At 43.0% G+C, this 17612-nt stretch overlaps 1 protein-coding gene across 2 annotated transcripts in view; it reads left to right on the forward strand.

Moving 5' to 3' along the window:
- Nucleotides 1-17612, forward strand: part of ARID4B (AT-rich interaction domain 4B) — a 184491-nt gene that overhangs the window by 70048 nt on the left and 96831 nt on the right. For both annotated transcript variants that reach the window (XM_075203321.1, XM_075203322.1), the window contains exons 3-7: nt 6533-6643; nt 7519-7584; nt 9334-9424; nt 9540-9619; nt 11777-11868. In XM_075203321.1, the coding sequence (XP_075059422.1) occupies nt 6533-6643; nt 7519-7584; nt 9334-9424; nt 9540-9619; nt 11777-11868 (440 nt within the window). The remainder of the gene's footprint in view (nt 1-6532; nt 6644-7518; nt 7585-9333; nt 9425-9539; nt 9620-11776; nt 11869-17612) is intronic.

The raw sequence follows: 17612 nt of genomic DNA on the forward strand, positions 1-17612 counted from the left end.
CACAAGAAACGACGATCCTGCCCTCCTAAACTCATCAATTCTTTTCTATCAACTACTAGAGGACAGAACAACTTTTACAGCACCCCTCTAAATTGGCACGTACTAAATGTACCCTTTCTGGTCATCCTATTAACACATATTAAATAGTGATCTGTACTTTCACATATAAAACTTTACCTGCAGCCAACTTACTCTGAGTTTTGTGTATCTGTTCCTCTGCTCAGTAATGAGTTCAGCACTACTCAATCCATATTTGTCTCCAATCAGCCATACACAGAAAACTGGGAATTATGAGGTGTAGTCATCAGCTTCTCTAAAAAGAGTTTGATAATCTTGTCGTTCCTGAAGTTCTTTCACCCAAATGGATCCCATATATATTATTTAATATGTAAATGGTAAAATACTTATACATTTTGAAATAACTTTCAGACATGGCAGTGTGCATGTTATTAATCAAGAGGAACTCTACATTGTATATATGTTTTCAGGTTAATTCTTCAATATACGTTTAAGGTAGAGATGCTCAGGCTCGGTTCCCCGAGAACCGAACACACCAGAACTTAGCATATCCGAGTACCGAGCCGAGCAATCTCTGTACTTTTGCGCTTTTTCCGAATTGAAAACAAGGCAAAACGGCATTGTTACGTCGTTGGATCTTGCAAGTTTTAAAATCTATAAGTACCACCCTCCACGGCGATCTAGCGCCATTTCACAGAGGGACACAGAAGGGGTAGCACAGTCTGTAGAGCAGTTGGGCAGGAACATAGAATAGAAAGAGGAAGGGGTAGCAGTGTTCTTCAAAGTCTACAGTAACATTCAGGAGAGCTCCATTGCTAATTGTCATTGCTGAAATACAAATCCTAGTGCTGGCAGTCTTGGTGTAATTTTGCAGTCACATTCTACTGTGTTATATAGGTAACACACAAAGAGGAGAGCTCCATTGCTAATTATCATTGCTGAAATACAAATCCTAGTGCTGGCAGGCTTGGTGTAATTCTACAGTCACATTCTACTGTGTTATATAGGTAACACACAGAGGAGAGCTCCATTGCTAATTCTCATTGCTGAAAAATACAAATATTAGGGCTGGCAGGCTTGATGTAATTCTGCAGTCACATTCTACTGTGTTAAATAGGTAAAACACAAAGAGGACAGCTCCATTGCTAATTCTCATTGCTGAATACAAATACTAGGGCTAGCATACTTTTCTTGTGAATTTGCAGTCAAACTGTACGGTGTTATATAGGTTACACACAAAGAAGAGTGCTCCATTGCTAAGTGTCATTGCTGAAATACAAATACTCGGCCTGTCAGACTTTTCTTCTGAATTAGTAGTCAAATTGTACAGTATTATATAGGTTACACACAAAGAGGAGTGCTCCATAGCGAATTGTCGTTGCTGAAATACAAATACTCGGACTGGCAGGCTTTTCTTCTGAATTTGCAGTCAAATTGTACGGTGTTATCAAAATGGATTCACAGCAGTGCACAGAAGAGCAGGAGCACCTAGCAGCTGCTGGCACCAGTCATGATGATAGTAATCCCTCTACGTCATCTGGTAAAGCCTATGTAAAAGTGCATAGTGTTTTTAAGTCCGGAAAACAAAAATGTAAAAAGACACCTTTTACCTTGGTCAAGAAATAAAGAGCTGTAATCCAGGCAAAGTTATCTGCAGAAAAAATAAAATTGCCAACATGCCATTCTACACACGCAGTGGCAAAGAAAGAATTAGGCCTTTGCCTTTTTCTATGAATGCGAGTTCGGCAACTGTAACTGAGACATCTTCTTGTAATGTCAGTCGTGACCAAGCAAGATCTTGTCATTCAGACTCCAAAAGTGGTGCCCAAATACTGTTGTGTGTAAAAGCCGAGCTGGAAAAAAAACGTAAGGCATTAGAGGAAAATGTATGTTGAGATTCAGAAATGACACAAATCCCTGAGGAGAGTCTATCCACGAGTGCTATGTGTAATCGTGACCATTCTGATAGTGTACCCATAAAGAAGGCCCCTTTCAGCATTTCTGCAGATGTCTGCCTGAACAGCCCAAGTGTAGCCGGTGATACACTAATTGAGGATGCCACTTTGGAATTGCAACAGGATGAGGGGGATATTTGTGTAGCCTATGAGGCGCTAATGAGGATGTTGATGAGTATGATGTTGTTTGTGTAAGTCCTGCACCGGTGGAAGCAGTTCTGGCACGTCATAAGAAGAAATCCATTGTCATGCCTGGACATAAGACCAAAAAATCCACTTCTTATGTGTGGAATTATTTTTACCCAAATCCTGAAAACAGTTGTCTAGCCATTTGTAGCGTATGTAAAGCCACAGTCAGTCAAAGTAGGGACCTTAACCATTTAGGAACCTCATCCATGTTACGCCATTTGAAGCGAATTCATGGCAAGCTGTTGGGAAAATAAGAAACTTATGCTAATCAAATAACAAGTAGTCCATCATCACCTAGGACCCTTCTCTCACCTACATCCCGACGCCTGCAATCTACACCCACAACATTGTCCTCCTCAATATCTTCAGTAGCGATCGGAGTTAGTCCTGCATCCAAGTTGCTATGGCTAGATGACTCCTCCACTATCCTGGAATCCTCAGAAGAATTCTTAAGCATTAGTACCACTGCTGCTGCTGCTGCGGGTGAATCTTCATACCAGAAGCAGACCAAGAAGAAGACTACTAGTAGTTTACAACAATTGACTTTTAAACAATCCTTTGCAAGAGGAAGCAAGTATGAAAGCTGTCACACAGTCGCAAAGCGGATTACAGATGGTATGACGACTATGCTAGTATTAGATCTGCATCCAATATCCACTTTTAATGCAACTGGTTTTAGACAGTTACTTGAGGTTTAGTGCCGCCGTTTCCATCATGACACCATTTCAGTAGAAAAGCTATTCCTCACCTCTACCAGAAGGTTCGTAAAAATGTAATTATTGGACTACAAAATGCCGTTCTACCCACTGTACACTTAACCACAGATATGTGGACAAGCAAAACTGGGCAAACTAAAGATTATATGACTGTGACAGCCCACTGGATTGGTGATTCGCCTTCACCAGCAGCAACAGCAGCAGCATTACCCAAGTACGTCACTGTCATGGTCTCAAGCGATAGCAGGTCTTTACAATGTGGATCCTAGGGTCTGCACAGTTTAGCACTACACCAACAGGGCGCGGAGTCTAACGAGCAGACGGTGTTCGCCAGGAACTGCCGCAAGGCAGTATGGTCTTAGCGGCGTCTTGCTCGCAGGTCGCGGCCCCTGCTAGAGTACTGCGCGAGGCCCTCTTGGGAAGTTTGGAACCCAGCAGGTAGAATAGCAGGTATTAGAATAGAATGTCAGCCTTGCAGACGAGTAGTAGCAGTTACGAGAGTAGAGTGTCAGCTTTGCAGACTAGTGGAATAGATGGTTGGTACCTGAACGGAGTGTCAGCTTTGCAGACGAGTATAGTAGTAGGTACGTGAGTAGAGTGTCAGCTTTGCAGACTAGTAGAATAGATGGTTGGTACCTGAACGGAGTGTCAGCTTTGCAGACGAGTATAGTAGCAGGTACGTGAGTAGAGTGTCAGCTTTGCAGACTAGTAGAATAGATGGTTGGTACCTGAACGGAGTGTCAGCTCTGCAGACGAGTATAGTAGCAGGTACGTGAGTAGAGTGTCAGCTTTGCAGACTAGTAGAATAGATGGTTGGTACCTGAACGGAGTGTCAGCTCTGCAGACGAGTATAGTAGCAGGTACGTGAGTAGAGTGTCAGCTTTGCAGACTAGTAGAATAGATGGTGGGTACCTGAACGGAGTGTCAGCTTGCAGACGAGTATAGTAGCAGGTACGTGAGTAGAGTGTCAGCTTTGCAGACTAGTAGAATAGATGGTTGGTACCTGAACGGAGTGTCAGCTTGCAGACGAGTATAGTAGCAGGTACGTGAGTAGAGTGTCAGCTTTGCATACTAGTAGAATAGATGGTTGGTACCTGAATGGAGTGTCAGCTCTGCAGACGAGTATAGTAGCAGGTACGTGAGTAGAGTGTCAGCTTTGCAGACTAGTAGAATAGATGGTTGGTACCTGAACGGAGTGTCAGCTTTGCAGACGAGTATAGAAGCAGGTTAGCCAAGTCTAAGGTACCCAAAAGGCAACTGAGGAACAGGCACTGAGGGTTTGGAGGAAGTGCCTTTTGTATTTGGCGCCAGGATTGCCTGGCCAATAGGAGGACAGGCATAGATTTCATAATTTGCGGGTCTGCGCATGCGCAGACCCGAATCCAAGATGGCGGCGTCCGGGACGGAGCGGACCGCTGGAGGCAGGTAAGTTTGCCGGGGGTCGGGTGAGCTGCCCGATACCCCGGCGGGTGACAGTCACATTTGTCAGAGGCAGGCTACTTTGTGTATCACCGGCTTCACTAAGAGGCATACAGCTGACAATCTGTTACAAAATCTAAGGGATGTCATTGCAACATGGCTTATCCCGCTTGGACTCTCCTCAGGATATGTCATTTCTGATAACGCCAACAATATTGTGAGAGCATTACAGCTGGGTGAATTCCATCACATTCCCTGTTTTGCTCACACAATAAACTTGGTGGTGCAGAGCTTTTTAAAAAATTACAGGGGCGTGTAGGAGATGCTGTCTGTGGCCCGTAAAATATCTGGACATTTCCGGCATCCAGCAACAGCGTATAGGAGATTGCAGCAGCTGCCAGAGCAATTTAATTTGCTTTGCCACCAACTGAAGCAAGAGGTGGTGACAAGGTGAAATTCCACCCTGTATATGCTTCTGCGGATGGAGGAATAGCGAAAAGCCATCCATGCTTACACCACAGCCATGACATTGGGAAAGGAGGGGGGATGTATTTTAGTCAAGCGCAGTGGAGAATACTTTCCTTGTTGTGCAAGGTGCTGAAACCATTCAAAGTAGTCACCTGTGATGAAAAGAGCTCCTGGTGAGCAAGATGACAGCTCAAGTGTTATGCGCCAGGACGGCGTCTGCTCCTTCAGTTTCTCACTGAACTGCTGCTAGGAAAAAGCTTAGCTTTCCCAAGAGACCCAGGGATGATGCAGATGACTCAGCACCAATTTTGACATCTGGTCTGGTCTAAAAGAATTGACCAAAAAACGTGACACATCTGCCGTAACTCCATCTGATCCTACTATCAGCATCCAAATGGATGGTGGAGGGTTATTTTCACGACAGCATAGATATAGACACATCAGACAGTCCCTTTACATACTGGGAGAAAAAAAGGGAATTTGGAGACCCATGTACTAACTCGCTTTGCACTGCCTAAGCTGCCCACCCTCCAATGTGTACTCAGAAAGAGTTTCCAGCACAGCCGGGGACTTTGCCAGCCATCGGCGTAGGAGGCTATTTCCTCAAAATGTGGAAAAGATGATGTTCATAAAAATGAACTTCAAGTTCCACGAGGAAGGTCTTTCCCACCAATTACATCAAAATACTGAGATTTCTGTAATGATGGATTCCAGCGGTGATGAATTAATAATGTGTGAGGATGCTGTACACACTGATGAGGGTGAGGATGAAGCTGACGATGATGACAACAACATCTTGCCACAGTAGAGTTCATTAACAGCACTGTTACCTTAGGTGCCTTAAGGCCATTGTTACCTTGTTTTTCAGAGGCTCAAACAAACCAAGCACTTCAGCCACAAGAAGTGGCACTTTTGTGGCTTAAGTGCTTGGTTTGTTAAAGTGTGCATGTCCTTTTTATGATCCAACATAAGGGTGGGTGGGAGGGCCCAAAGACAGTTCCATCTTGCACTTTTCTTTTCTGCCACTGCTGTGTGCCAATGTGTCCTAGATGTGCTAGGAACTGCCGTGTGTTTGAGTCATTGCTCTGTTGCTTAGCAGGTTGCTGCAGCATTTGTCCAAAAGTGTATGATAATAATATTGTGACCTTTGAGGTGGTCAAAATTGACTGCAAATGACTTTAAATTAGTGTTATTGAGGTTAATAATAATGTTGGATCAAAAAAGAGCAAAATTATGTGATTTTAGCATATTTTAGCAATTTTTCTAAAAAATAGGGATCCAAAACCAAAACACACGAGGGCGGTTTTGCCAAAACCAAAACACAAAGCTAATCCAGATCCAAATCCAAACTCAGTTCATGGGGGTCAGTGAGCATCTCTAGTTTAAGGTAATTCTAATATATAATGAAACACTAATATAAGCACTCACTATTTTGTGTCTGTGAAGTATAACATACACTCTAGCTGCCTAAATAAGGGGGTAGAGGTAATAAACAAGATAAAAATAGTTTTTCAGCTCTGTGATGGTTGTGTACCTTGTTCCACATGTGCCCTTACCAGCATACATAATGTGCCATTACTACAATATACAACATGTCACCAACCTCTTTCTTAGATCTAATTCAACCAAGTTGTATCTGTTACAAGTGCAGCATGTAGTAGAATTGTTATCAATGTAAAGGCTTGTATTGCACTTTATACCTGTTATCTATATCATAAACAAAATTGTTTAAGCTATGAAGTGTTCAATATTTATCTCTTCTGTCAGTCTCTAGATGAGCCTCCTTTCCTATCGGTTGGTACAGATGTAAGTGCTAAATACAGAGGTGCATTCTGCGAAGCCAAAATAAAAGCAACTAAAAGACTTGTCAAAGTTAAGGTATGCTGAGCAATAAAGTATGCTTTCACTGTTCACACTGCTACAGAAATATACTTCTGCTTTACTTTGTTTCTTCTCGGTTAATTGGTACTTTACTAAAACACTAAACTACAGTAAGCATAAAAATACTTCCCAGCTTCTAAAAGGCTGATTGCAGTGGCCTTCAGTGAGACAATAGGAAGAATGTTCCAGCCATGTAATGGTTGCTTATTAAAAATTGTATTTATCTCCCTAAGCACTGTGTTGCAATGCAGTTCCTGCCTAGAAGTACCAGTGCATTGGTGCAGCAGCCTCTGTTCAGTGTACTAAAGTGATGCATGTCCACAAGCTTGTTCAGAACTGTTTAGAATTGGGCATTTATTAGACCTCTTTCCTGTGAAAGGGCTGACAGGGCAGGACATCATATTGTGGACTGCTTGGTTATTTAATAGACTAGCCTCTTACTTGAAATTGTACTGTCAAACACCTGCCATAGGGATATAAGAGAATGTCCAGCAGAGATGTAAACTTGCAAAGAAGGTGACAAGGAAAACAAAAAGAGAGGTTATTTAGGAGAGAAGGCAACTTTTGTAAAATGCTTTTTTTTTTAAGGTGGCAAATTGCCATAGATAAATTACAGTTGTGGCCACCAAAATAGACAGATGTAATTGTAAACTACTATTCCTTTTCCAATTTCTGTCCCAGCAATATTTTGAATGCTACTGGAGCTATATTTCTTGGCTAAATGTCTCTAGGATAGTAGCTCCTTACTTGTCAATAATCGCAGAGCCCTGGGATCAGTTGGTACTGTTTATAAAGAGACTATGAATACTACCCTTATTGCTCTTGATTTCTGCTCTAGTAAAATTGCTCAATACTAAGTTCTTATTTCTCAGGTAACATTTCGACGAGATGCAACAACTGTGGAGGTACAGGATGATCATGTTAAAGGTCCACTGAAGGTAATTATTTACCTTGAAAAGTTATTCTTTGTTTTTCTTTGATCTATGCTTGCTTATCACATGCTGTATATAACCGTTGAGGTATTCCACTGCACTGCAATTAAAATGTTTTGTATTTTTCTGGATTAATTCCTAAAACCTCTATATTTCAAATCTCAAAGGCTCATTTGTGAAAACACTAAATGAGGACCCACAAGTGCTCCTAGTTGTCCATCTAGAACATTTCTTGTCTTTGTCTCCCCCCTCCCAACTCCCTGCCATAAAAGCATACTCTGTAACTGCGGCTTTCTGTAATTTTCCCAATGTTATGACTGCTTATTTCTTATATCTACGATACTAAAAGCTGCTAGGCATGCATGCAGTTAGGTATATGTTTAACTACGAAACATAGTTGTATATACATTATTTTTAATTTTACTACATCCAAGAGGGACATTTATAGAGACTGAGTTTTTATCTAAACATGTTCCACCTTATTGACTCCCATGCAGAGCCCAGTTTACAGTACCATCTTTTCCCAGATGCACTCTTGTGCTCCATTCTCTTCCACCATCCACATCCCATACCACTTTCTTTCCCCATGTATTCAATTTTCTGTACTTCTTGTGATACAGTGAAGCTCCAATTCTGATTGGCAGCAACGCTGCCAATTAGCGGCGATGCTTTTTTCAGAAGGTCATCACTTCCGCTAGTGAACAATGATTATCTGAAGGTGTGCAAGCCATCATGTGGCTCTCTTGCCTCAAAATCTCACCCACTCCCGTTTGAGAACAACTACTCTAGAAATTGTGTATGGTAGAAATATAAAAAAAAACACTATTTTATCTTTTTTATATTTGTTTTATTGTTGAGTATGGATTTTATGGTTTGCTTGAATGAGGCCTGAGCAACTTTTTGTTATCATTATTCATCTTCTCTTCACCTGTGTGTCCCTTTGTTTGGGCAGGGACTGATTTGTAGTCATTCAGTGATTGGTGTGTTTTTCAGTGGCACAGATTACTTCAGGAGAATCGTGTGGTTATCTTGTAGAAACAGAACCAGGGACTGGGTCCTCTGGTGGAGTGACTTAAACTCCAGTATGCTATGCAGGACGAGAGCGGTTTATTTTTTCCCTCTCTTTGCAACTGCAGAAGCACACGGTCTCTTTAGCAGTTGTAGGAGGCTTTCTAAATCAAAAGCACTGTGCCATGATATCATTGCACATTACTCCTGTACGAATCAAAGTAAGAAATATACTGTATATTAAACAGATCACACTGGTGTTTCTACATGTCCCCGGGACCCCGACTCAGATATTGCAGTGGAGCTCAGTGACCTTTAGCTACACCACAGCTGTGACTTATCCACTCTGTGATTGTGTAAATGAGGACAGGGTGAGAGTTAAATAGTGGGAGGAGCAGGGTCTTCCTACAGCGCACAACCAGTGATGCAATGTGTCTGTCAAACTGATGCTAGTAGATTGTGGTGTAAAGTACATCTCTGTTAGAAACACTGTTCATATATCCAAATTCTCAATTTTGTGTGGACATCCCTTTTAATTTCTTTACTAATTGTTCCCAGGGATGATATTTAGGGGATTCATACAGGATTGACAGCCTGCCTCCAGGTTAAAAAATTGTTAAAAAGAAAAGTGAAAGTCAGCTAATTTTTTAGATGATTATTTATGTCGAGACCAGATTCCATTTCATATCAGAAATTCACAACCGACTCTGCCTCAGCTATTTATTTACATTTCTTTTTTTGGAACAGATCGGAGCTGTGGTTGAAATAAAAAGTCCTGATGGAACTTATCAAGAAGCCATTATCAATAAATTAACTGATGCGAGCTGGTACACAGTCGGTAAGTTTAATAGATGTTTTGATACTTTAGTTTGTTTTTGTTAACTTTTTAATTTTATTGAAAAATTTAATTGCTATATCATCGGTGAACGTTAACATTATATTTTGTACCATAGTGTTTGATGATGGTGATGAAAAGACTTTAAGAAGATCATCACTCTGCTTAAAGGGAGAGAGACATTTTGCAGAAAGTGAAGTAAGTACAGCATGATGTCTTTCAGGCACTGCTTTAATTGTATGTATTAGGTACAGCTCCTCTATTGAGGACAGCAACTCTGCTGTGATTTTCCCTCATGACGAAGCAATAAGATTGGGTAACAGAATGTTAAAGAAACGATTACACAACTTGAAAACTCAATGCCATGAGTCTGGGAAAATCCAGAGATGTTGCCAAGAAACCGACAGTGAATGTGTGTTATGAGGTTGAATGAGCAGTTCAGAGAAGTGATACACCACCAGATAATTTGCAATACTTAACTGGCATATTGTAGTCAACAAGGGTCAATGTCCCTGTGCTGTACGTTCACATTTTGTTGAGCCATGAATGGTCAACAGTGACAGCACCAGGTTGGCCACAATAGCCTGGCTAGTACTTGTCTTCACCTGTAGCAGCACTTTTTCCCATAGAGCTTGTTCAACAATGGTGTCTCCCATGTCTTGTACACATTGCTGTTGTCACTGACCAATTATGATACAAATAGAAATCAATAAAGGGAGAGAGAGCTAAGTTAGGTGGATACACAGAATTAACAGACACAGAATTAGCAAGCAAAACATTGAGGTAAAAAAAGGCTCTAAGGTCCGGGCATGCAACAAAGATTTATGGTTGGAAAATCAGGTCAGCAGCAGCACTAATCCAAGACAATAAAAATGATGGAATCCCTGTGACCCAGGTGCAAACAAAGGCATAATAATCACCAGAGGGGCATTAATCCTATTTATATAGAGATGTATTGAGATGGCAATTTTACTAGCCAGGGGACAACCATAAAAGGGATTTAGATTATCCGATGTCAGAGTGGTAATTAACCACAGTTATTAAACAGCAAATTATAACACCGGATATATGATATCAGAGGAATCCAGTTTCCCCTAGGCTACAACGCCCCAGAGATTAAAGTATTAATTAATGCAATTATTTATTTTAGCAATGATTTATACTGGATAAATGATAGTAGATTAACATTATCACTAGAGGAGAATAAGTACTTATAAATCATTGCTTCAAACAATTTGACATAAGCTCTACTGATTTATTTCTTGCAACAGACATATGGTCATGTGATCAATGTCACTATCTATGATAACAGACTCTGGGTATATTTTAAGACATATTGCAACTTATAGTAAAGGTTATGAATACAAACCTTGCCATTGAGCAATTGGACTTTATACATCGATACATCTGGTTAAATATAAATTCATACAGCGTGAGAATTACTTATAATATATTTAGATATATAAGGAATTAAAAACATAGCGAGGCTTGGCATTTTTTGCCATTTTATTAACATCTTTATTTTAATCTTTATTTTCATTACTTTTTCTTCTTTTTATTATTTCGCTGCTAACGATATTTAGGTGGGAACATGATATTTTAATTAAATTAATAAAAGGTATATTTTAAGTTACGCAACCATTACAGAGTGCCCTTGTTAAGCATGTTTCCCTCTATCACATGTGTCATTAATCTGAATGTCTTTCATGCAGAGGTGCACCAATCCAGCTATATGATATAATCATTGGATGTGATCAAAATATCAGTCTGAATATGTAAATTACTTAGTGCGGTGATAAATAATCTGCTCTAAATGTGTTACTGACACTTATACTAAGTATTCAATAAAATACAATATGATGACTCCGTTTAATATCAGATACCTATAGGTTGGTTTTCACAACCTTTTTAAATTCACTTTTCTAAATCTTTAATATTTCTAATACTTTACTTGTTAATCAAATTTCGCGAAGCATAAGTAATTTGGGCAATTTTAAAGATTATAGTAAATTGTGTAATTTTTAATCCATTAATGTAGATCTGATAGAGTGCTTCCACAACAGAGACTTTTATCTGTTGTAGCTTTTGTAATACGTTTTATGTCCAGTTCTAGGAGAGCACCCCTTCATTCGAATAATTTAGTCAAGCTACATGTAATACAGATAGATATACATCTGGAATGAAGGATGTTCCATTACTGTTTATATATTTTTCCTGTGCAGATAATCAGTAGTACTTTCTTGAAGAGTATACAGGTCAGATAAAAATGTAAATCTTCTGATTCTCACACCATACACACCAACTGTAATAATAATAATAATAATAATAATAATAATATTTTCTTTTACTCAACAGACACTAGACCAGCTTCCACTAACCAATCCAGAACATTTTGGAACACCTGTAATAGGAAAAAAAACAATTCGAGGAAGAAGATCAAATCACATGTGAGTTTGAATAATTATTGTAGAAATCATGAAATCAATTCTGCGTTTTTATAAAATAAAATGGAGAACTATATAAAAGAATCCCGTTGATCTGGGCATGAAACCACTATACTACAGATATGTAGCTAATAATAGACCACATTTTTTAATCAACCCACCCATCACACACAATTACAATAAAATCATATAGTCTGTATGTACTATAATGACAAAGCCATGAAAAATACAGCCATCCTGTAACATAAGCCTTACCTCCCATGCAGAGCTACTTGGTTTGTAAAATACCCGGTTTATCCAAGATCACAGCCATGGGAAGTTCTGATAGAAATCAAATTAACTTAGCCTACAGAAGTAATTCTGTCATGTTATTAAATAAGCCTAGACTTAGGGAGAGAAAATCTTCCTATCCTTCTATCCACATCTGCTGCCCTACTCTGTAAAAACTTCACTGGCTCACCATTGCTTCCAGAATTGAGTTTGATATGCACTCTAGCTGAACCACTCCACTCTGCCTCTGACATTTAACTTTCTTCCCATTTTATAACTTCCTTCCACTCCCATCTTCAGGACTTGTCCCAAGCTGCTCCATACTTATGGAACTCTTTGCCTTGCTGTTACGAGCCGCGGCGGTGCCCAGCCGCCGCGACTCACTCACCTGCGTCCCGGCCGTCGCTATGGCGACCGGGACGTCACTTCCGGCCCGGGGCAACGAGAAGACGCTTCGGCGCTGCGTCCCGGCAATTAGAGGAAGCCGGGCGCAGCGCTCACCATATGTTCTAGCCTGTGGGCTAATTAATGCAGCCTATTAATTATGCTGGGGGCTGTGTCTAATTCAGAGCTAGGCTCTGATTGGTGGCCACTGGTATTTAAGGCAATGAGGCTGCTGCCTCATTGCCGGTTATAGCTTATGTGTTCCAGTCTGCTGACCTGCTAGTTCCTGTCCTGTATCCTGATATCTCTATTTGACTCCCCGTGTATGACCCTTGGCTTTGATTTGGACCTTGCTCGTGTTTCCTGTGACCCTGATCTTTGGCCTGTTTACCCGTTCTGCTATTTGCCTGTGACCCCTGACCTCAGCTTGTTCATCGATACCGTTGTCTGCTGCCGGCCCTTGACCTCTGCGTGGACCTGACTCCTCTTGCCTGGGTTCTCCCCAGCTGGTACGCACTTCACGACCCTCTGTCAGTCTGCGGCCCAGGTCTGTCCCCACCATCAGGGGCTCCAGTGAACACCTGACTGGCAGAGTAGATTCCGGGTTGTGTTGTGCCGGCTGGAGGGGTTCCTAACATTATAACCGGCCCACTCACGGAGACGAGGTTGGAATGGATGCAAGTGGATCCTCACCGTCTCCGGCACAAGCCCTAGCAGCTCATGTTGAGTCATGATCCAGGGATTGGCTGAGCGTCTGTCTGTTCAAGAAGAAGCCGCAAAAGTGTCACAACCCACTCCAAGTTCCGTCTGTGAACCTAAGATGAACTTGCCGGATCGCTTCTCTGGAAATAGGTCCCTGTTTCGGAATTTCAGGGAGAGCTGCAAGCTCTATTTCCGATTGAGACCCCGCTCCTCCGGGTCAGAGCATCAAAGAGTCGGGATTATCATTTCCCTTCTACAGGGTGACCCCCAGTCCTGGGCGTTTTCCTTGCCGCAGACCAGTCCTGCCATGCAGTCAGTAGATGCTTTCTTCGAGGCGTTAGGTCTACTATATGACGACCCGGACCGTACTGCCTCCGCTGAAACTCATCTACGGGCCTTGAAACAAGGCCGGTGCTCGGCAGAGGAATACTGCGCTGAATTCCGTAGATGGTCACCTGATAGTGGATGGAATGATCCTGCCTTGCGGAGTCAGTTCCGTCTTGGCCTGTCGGAACAGGTCAAAGACTCTTTGGTGCAGTACCCATCTCCTACCTCTCTGGAGGATCTGATGCACCTCTCCATTAAAATCGACAGGAGATTTAAAGAGCGGAAAATCGAAAAGGAGACATCATCACCTCTATCCGGCTTCATTCCTGTTCCCACGGATGGTGAGGAACCCATGCAATTGGGGGCGTATCGTCTCTCCCCTGAGGAAAGAGACAAGAGAAGATCACAGGGCCTATGTCTCTATTGCGGCACAAAAGGCCACTTCTCCCGTTCCTGCCCGAATAAGCCAGGAAAAGAGCATGCCTAGGGAACGAGGGGAAAGTTCACCTAGGTCTGCAGATTGTCTCCCCGAAAAACGCCGTATTGATCCCTGCACAGCTCATGTTTAGTGCTCGTTCAATGGACCTGTCTGCCTTCGTTGATAGTGGAGCTGCAGGCAACTTCCTGGACATCGGGTTCGCCCGCGCTGCTAAAATTCCGATGGTAAAACTCAAGTCCGCTATTACTGTCTGTGGCTTAGATGGAGGTCCGTTGCCTGGTGGCAAGATTTCCTGGGAGACCTCGCCACTACAATTAAAAATCGGAGCTCTCCATTCAGAGTCAATAACCTTCCTTCTTATCGATTGTTCATCAGTTCCCTTGATCTTGGGTCACCCATGGCTTTCCCGTCATAACCCTGTCATGGACTGGGTAAAAGGAGAAATTGTCCAGTGGAGCTCTTACTGTACACAGTCCTGCTTGTCACTGCCCCTGCGGGTGATTCAGTCTATTCCGGAGCAGCTTCCCTCACAATATCATGAGTTCTGGGATGTGTTCTCCAAGAAAGCTGCTGACACCTTACCACCACACCGTGACTTTGACTGTGCCATCGAGCTTATTCCTGGTTCCAAGTTGCCTAAGGGTCGCCTGTACTCTCTCTCTGGTCCGGAGACCAAGTCCATGCAGGAATACATTGAAGAAAATCTGGAGAAGGGCTTCATCAGGCCATCTAAATCTCCCGTAGGAGCAGGATGCTTCTTTGTATCCAAAAAGGACGGAGGACTAAGACCCTGTATTGATTACCGGGGATTGAATCTTATTACAATCAAGAATACCTATCCCCTTCCGCTCATCTCCGTATTATTTGATCAGCTGAGAGGTGCTACTGTCTTCTCAAAAATCGATCTTCGTGGAGCGTATAACCTCATCCGTATCAAGGAGGGAGACGAGTGGAAGACGGCATTCAATACGCACTCTGGCCATTATGAATACTTGGTTATGCCGTTCGGTCTTAGCAATGCACCTGCAGTATTCCAGGACTTAATCAATGAGGTTCTTCGGGACTTTCTTGGTAGTTTCGTGGTCGTCTATTTAGATGATATCCTCATCTATTCCAGATCGCTGTCTGTACACCAGAATCACGTTAAACAAGTTCTACGAAGACTGCGAGAGAACCACCTTTACGCCAAACTAGAAAAGTGTGAGTTCGAGGTGCAGAAAGTATCCTTTTTAGGTTACATAATCTCTTCTGAGGGATTCTCCATGGATCCAACTAAGGTTCAGGCTATTCTAGATTGGGTGCAACCAAACAACCTTAAGGCGGTGCAGAGGTTTCTGGGCTTCTCCAATTATTATAGAAGGTTCATTCCAGGTTTTGCGGACATCGTGGCTCCCATTGTCGCCCTAACCCGTAAAGGGATGGATCCAACTAATTGGTCGCCTCAAGCAGTAGCCTCATTCGAAAGCCTGAAAAAAGCCTTTGTCTCCGCTCAGGTCCTTAGACACCCGGATCCAGCTAAACCATTTGTTCTTGAGGTCGACGCCTCTGACGTCGGTGCTGGGGCTATACTATCACAGAAGGACCCTCATACTAATCGTCTACACCCGTGTGCCTAGTTCTCCCGTCAGTTCTCTTCAGCAGAAGCCAACTATGATGTCGGGAATAGGGAACTGTTGGCAATCAAATGGGCCTTCGAGGAGTGGCGACATTGGCTGGAGGGTGCTCCACATCAGATCTCTGTCATTACCGACCACAAGAACTTGCAATATATACAATCGGCCAAACGTCTAAATCCCAGACAGGCCCGTTGGTCGTTGTTCTTTACCCGGTGCAATTTCCTGATCACCTATCGACCGGGTTCCAAAAATGTCCGGGCAGATGCTCTGTCCAGAAGTTTCTTGGCACACCACGTTCCAGTTTCGAACCCAGAGCCTATTATTCCTCCTTCCATAATCCATGTTGGATTAACCCAAGATCTGAGTATCACACTTCAGAGATTCCAGAAATTAGCCCCTGATACTACTCCGGAACAACGTCTTTTTGTTCCAGTCCATCTAAGGAAGGCGGTTCTTGCAGAGGCGCATAATAGTAGGTCTGCTGGACACCCTGGAGTTTATAAGACGCTGGAGATCCTTTCCCGTACGGTCTGGTGGCCATCCTTGTCCGCTGACGTCAAAAGTCATGTCCTCTCGTGTGAAATTTGTGCCAGGAACAAAGTCCCCAGGACTCGCCCGGTGGGTCAATTGCTTCCATTGCCCATTCCTGCAAAACCTTGGACACATTTGTCCATGGATTTTATTGTTGATTTGCCACCTTCTGCAGGACATAATACTATTTGGGTTGTGGTGGACTGTTTCAGTAAAATGGCACATTTCATCCCATTAACCAGGCTTCCTACAGCTCGAGATCTGGCCATTCTCTTCATACAACATGTTTTCCGGCTCCATGGCCTTCCTTCCGATATTGTTTCTGATCGTGGTTCACAATTCATAGCACAATTCTGGAAATCCTTCTGCACCCTCCTCGGAATCTGGATCAGTCTGTCATCTGCATACCACCCTCAGTCTAACGGGCAAACTGAAAGGGTTAACCAAGCACTTGAACAGTTCCTCCGATGTTATTCCTCAGAATTCCATGACAACTGGTCATCTTTGCTGCCTTGGGCAGAGTTTGCCTACAATAACTCATCTCACTCATCTACTCAAACTTCCCCGTTCTACTGTAACTTCGGTTTCCATCCCAGGTCTAATTCTCTGTACTCTCTCAAATCTGCTGGTATTCCGGAGATTCATTCCACAGCTGCTGATCTGAAAGTAATTTGGGGGAAAGTTCAGTCCTCCTTGAAAAAATCCTCATTGTCGGCCAAAAATTTTTCGGATCGCCACCGTACCACCTGCCCATTCAAAGTGGGCCAGAAAGTATGGCTATCAATTAGAAATCTCAGGCTCAGACAGCCTTGTAAAAAACTAGGGCCTAAATTTATTGGGCCGTTCATGATTACCAAACAGATCAATCCGGTAGCTTTTAGATTGAAGATTCCTAGCTCACTAAAAATTCCGAACACATTTCATTGTTCATTGTTGAAGCCGGTATTGTATCCTCGCCAATCCTCAACTGTGCCTGGGGGAAGTTTGAGGAAGCCACTAAGATATGTGGTTCAAAGGATTTTAGATTCCAAAAAAGTGCAAGGACAGGTGCACTTCCTGGTGCAGTGGAGGAATCGCGGGTTAGAAGAGCGATCTTGGGTTCCGCGAAGACAACTCCATGCCCCTAAACAATTGAAGGAATTCTTCAGGAGGTTCCCAAGAAAACCTGGATGTCGGGGTCCCTCGACCCCTCCTCAAGGGGGGGGTACTGTTACGAGCCGCGGCGGTGCCCAGCCGCCGCGACTCACTCACCTGCGTCCCGGCCGTCGCTATGGCGACCGGGACGTCACTTCCGGCCATGACCCGGCCGTTGCCGGGGCAACGAGAAGACGCTTCGGCGCTGCGTCCCGGCAATGAGAGGAAGCCGGGCGCAGCGCTCACCATATGTTCTAGCCTGTGGGCTAATTAATGCAGCCTATTAATTATGCTGGGGGCTGTGTCTAATTCAGAGCTAGGCTCTGATTGGTGGCCACTGGTAT

This window comes from Mixophyes fleayi, chromosome 3 (genome assembly GCF_038048845.1).
Source record: "Mixophyes fleayi isolate aMixFle1 chromosome 3, aMixFle1.hap1, whole genome shotgun sequence".
NCBI lineage: Eukaryota > Metazoa > Chordata > Amphibia > Anura > Limnodynastidae > Mixophyes > Mixophyes fleayi.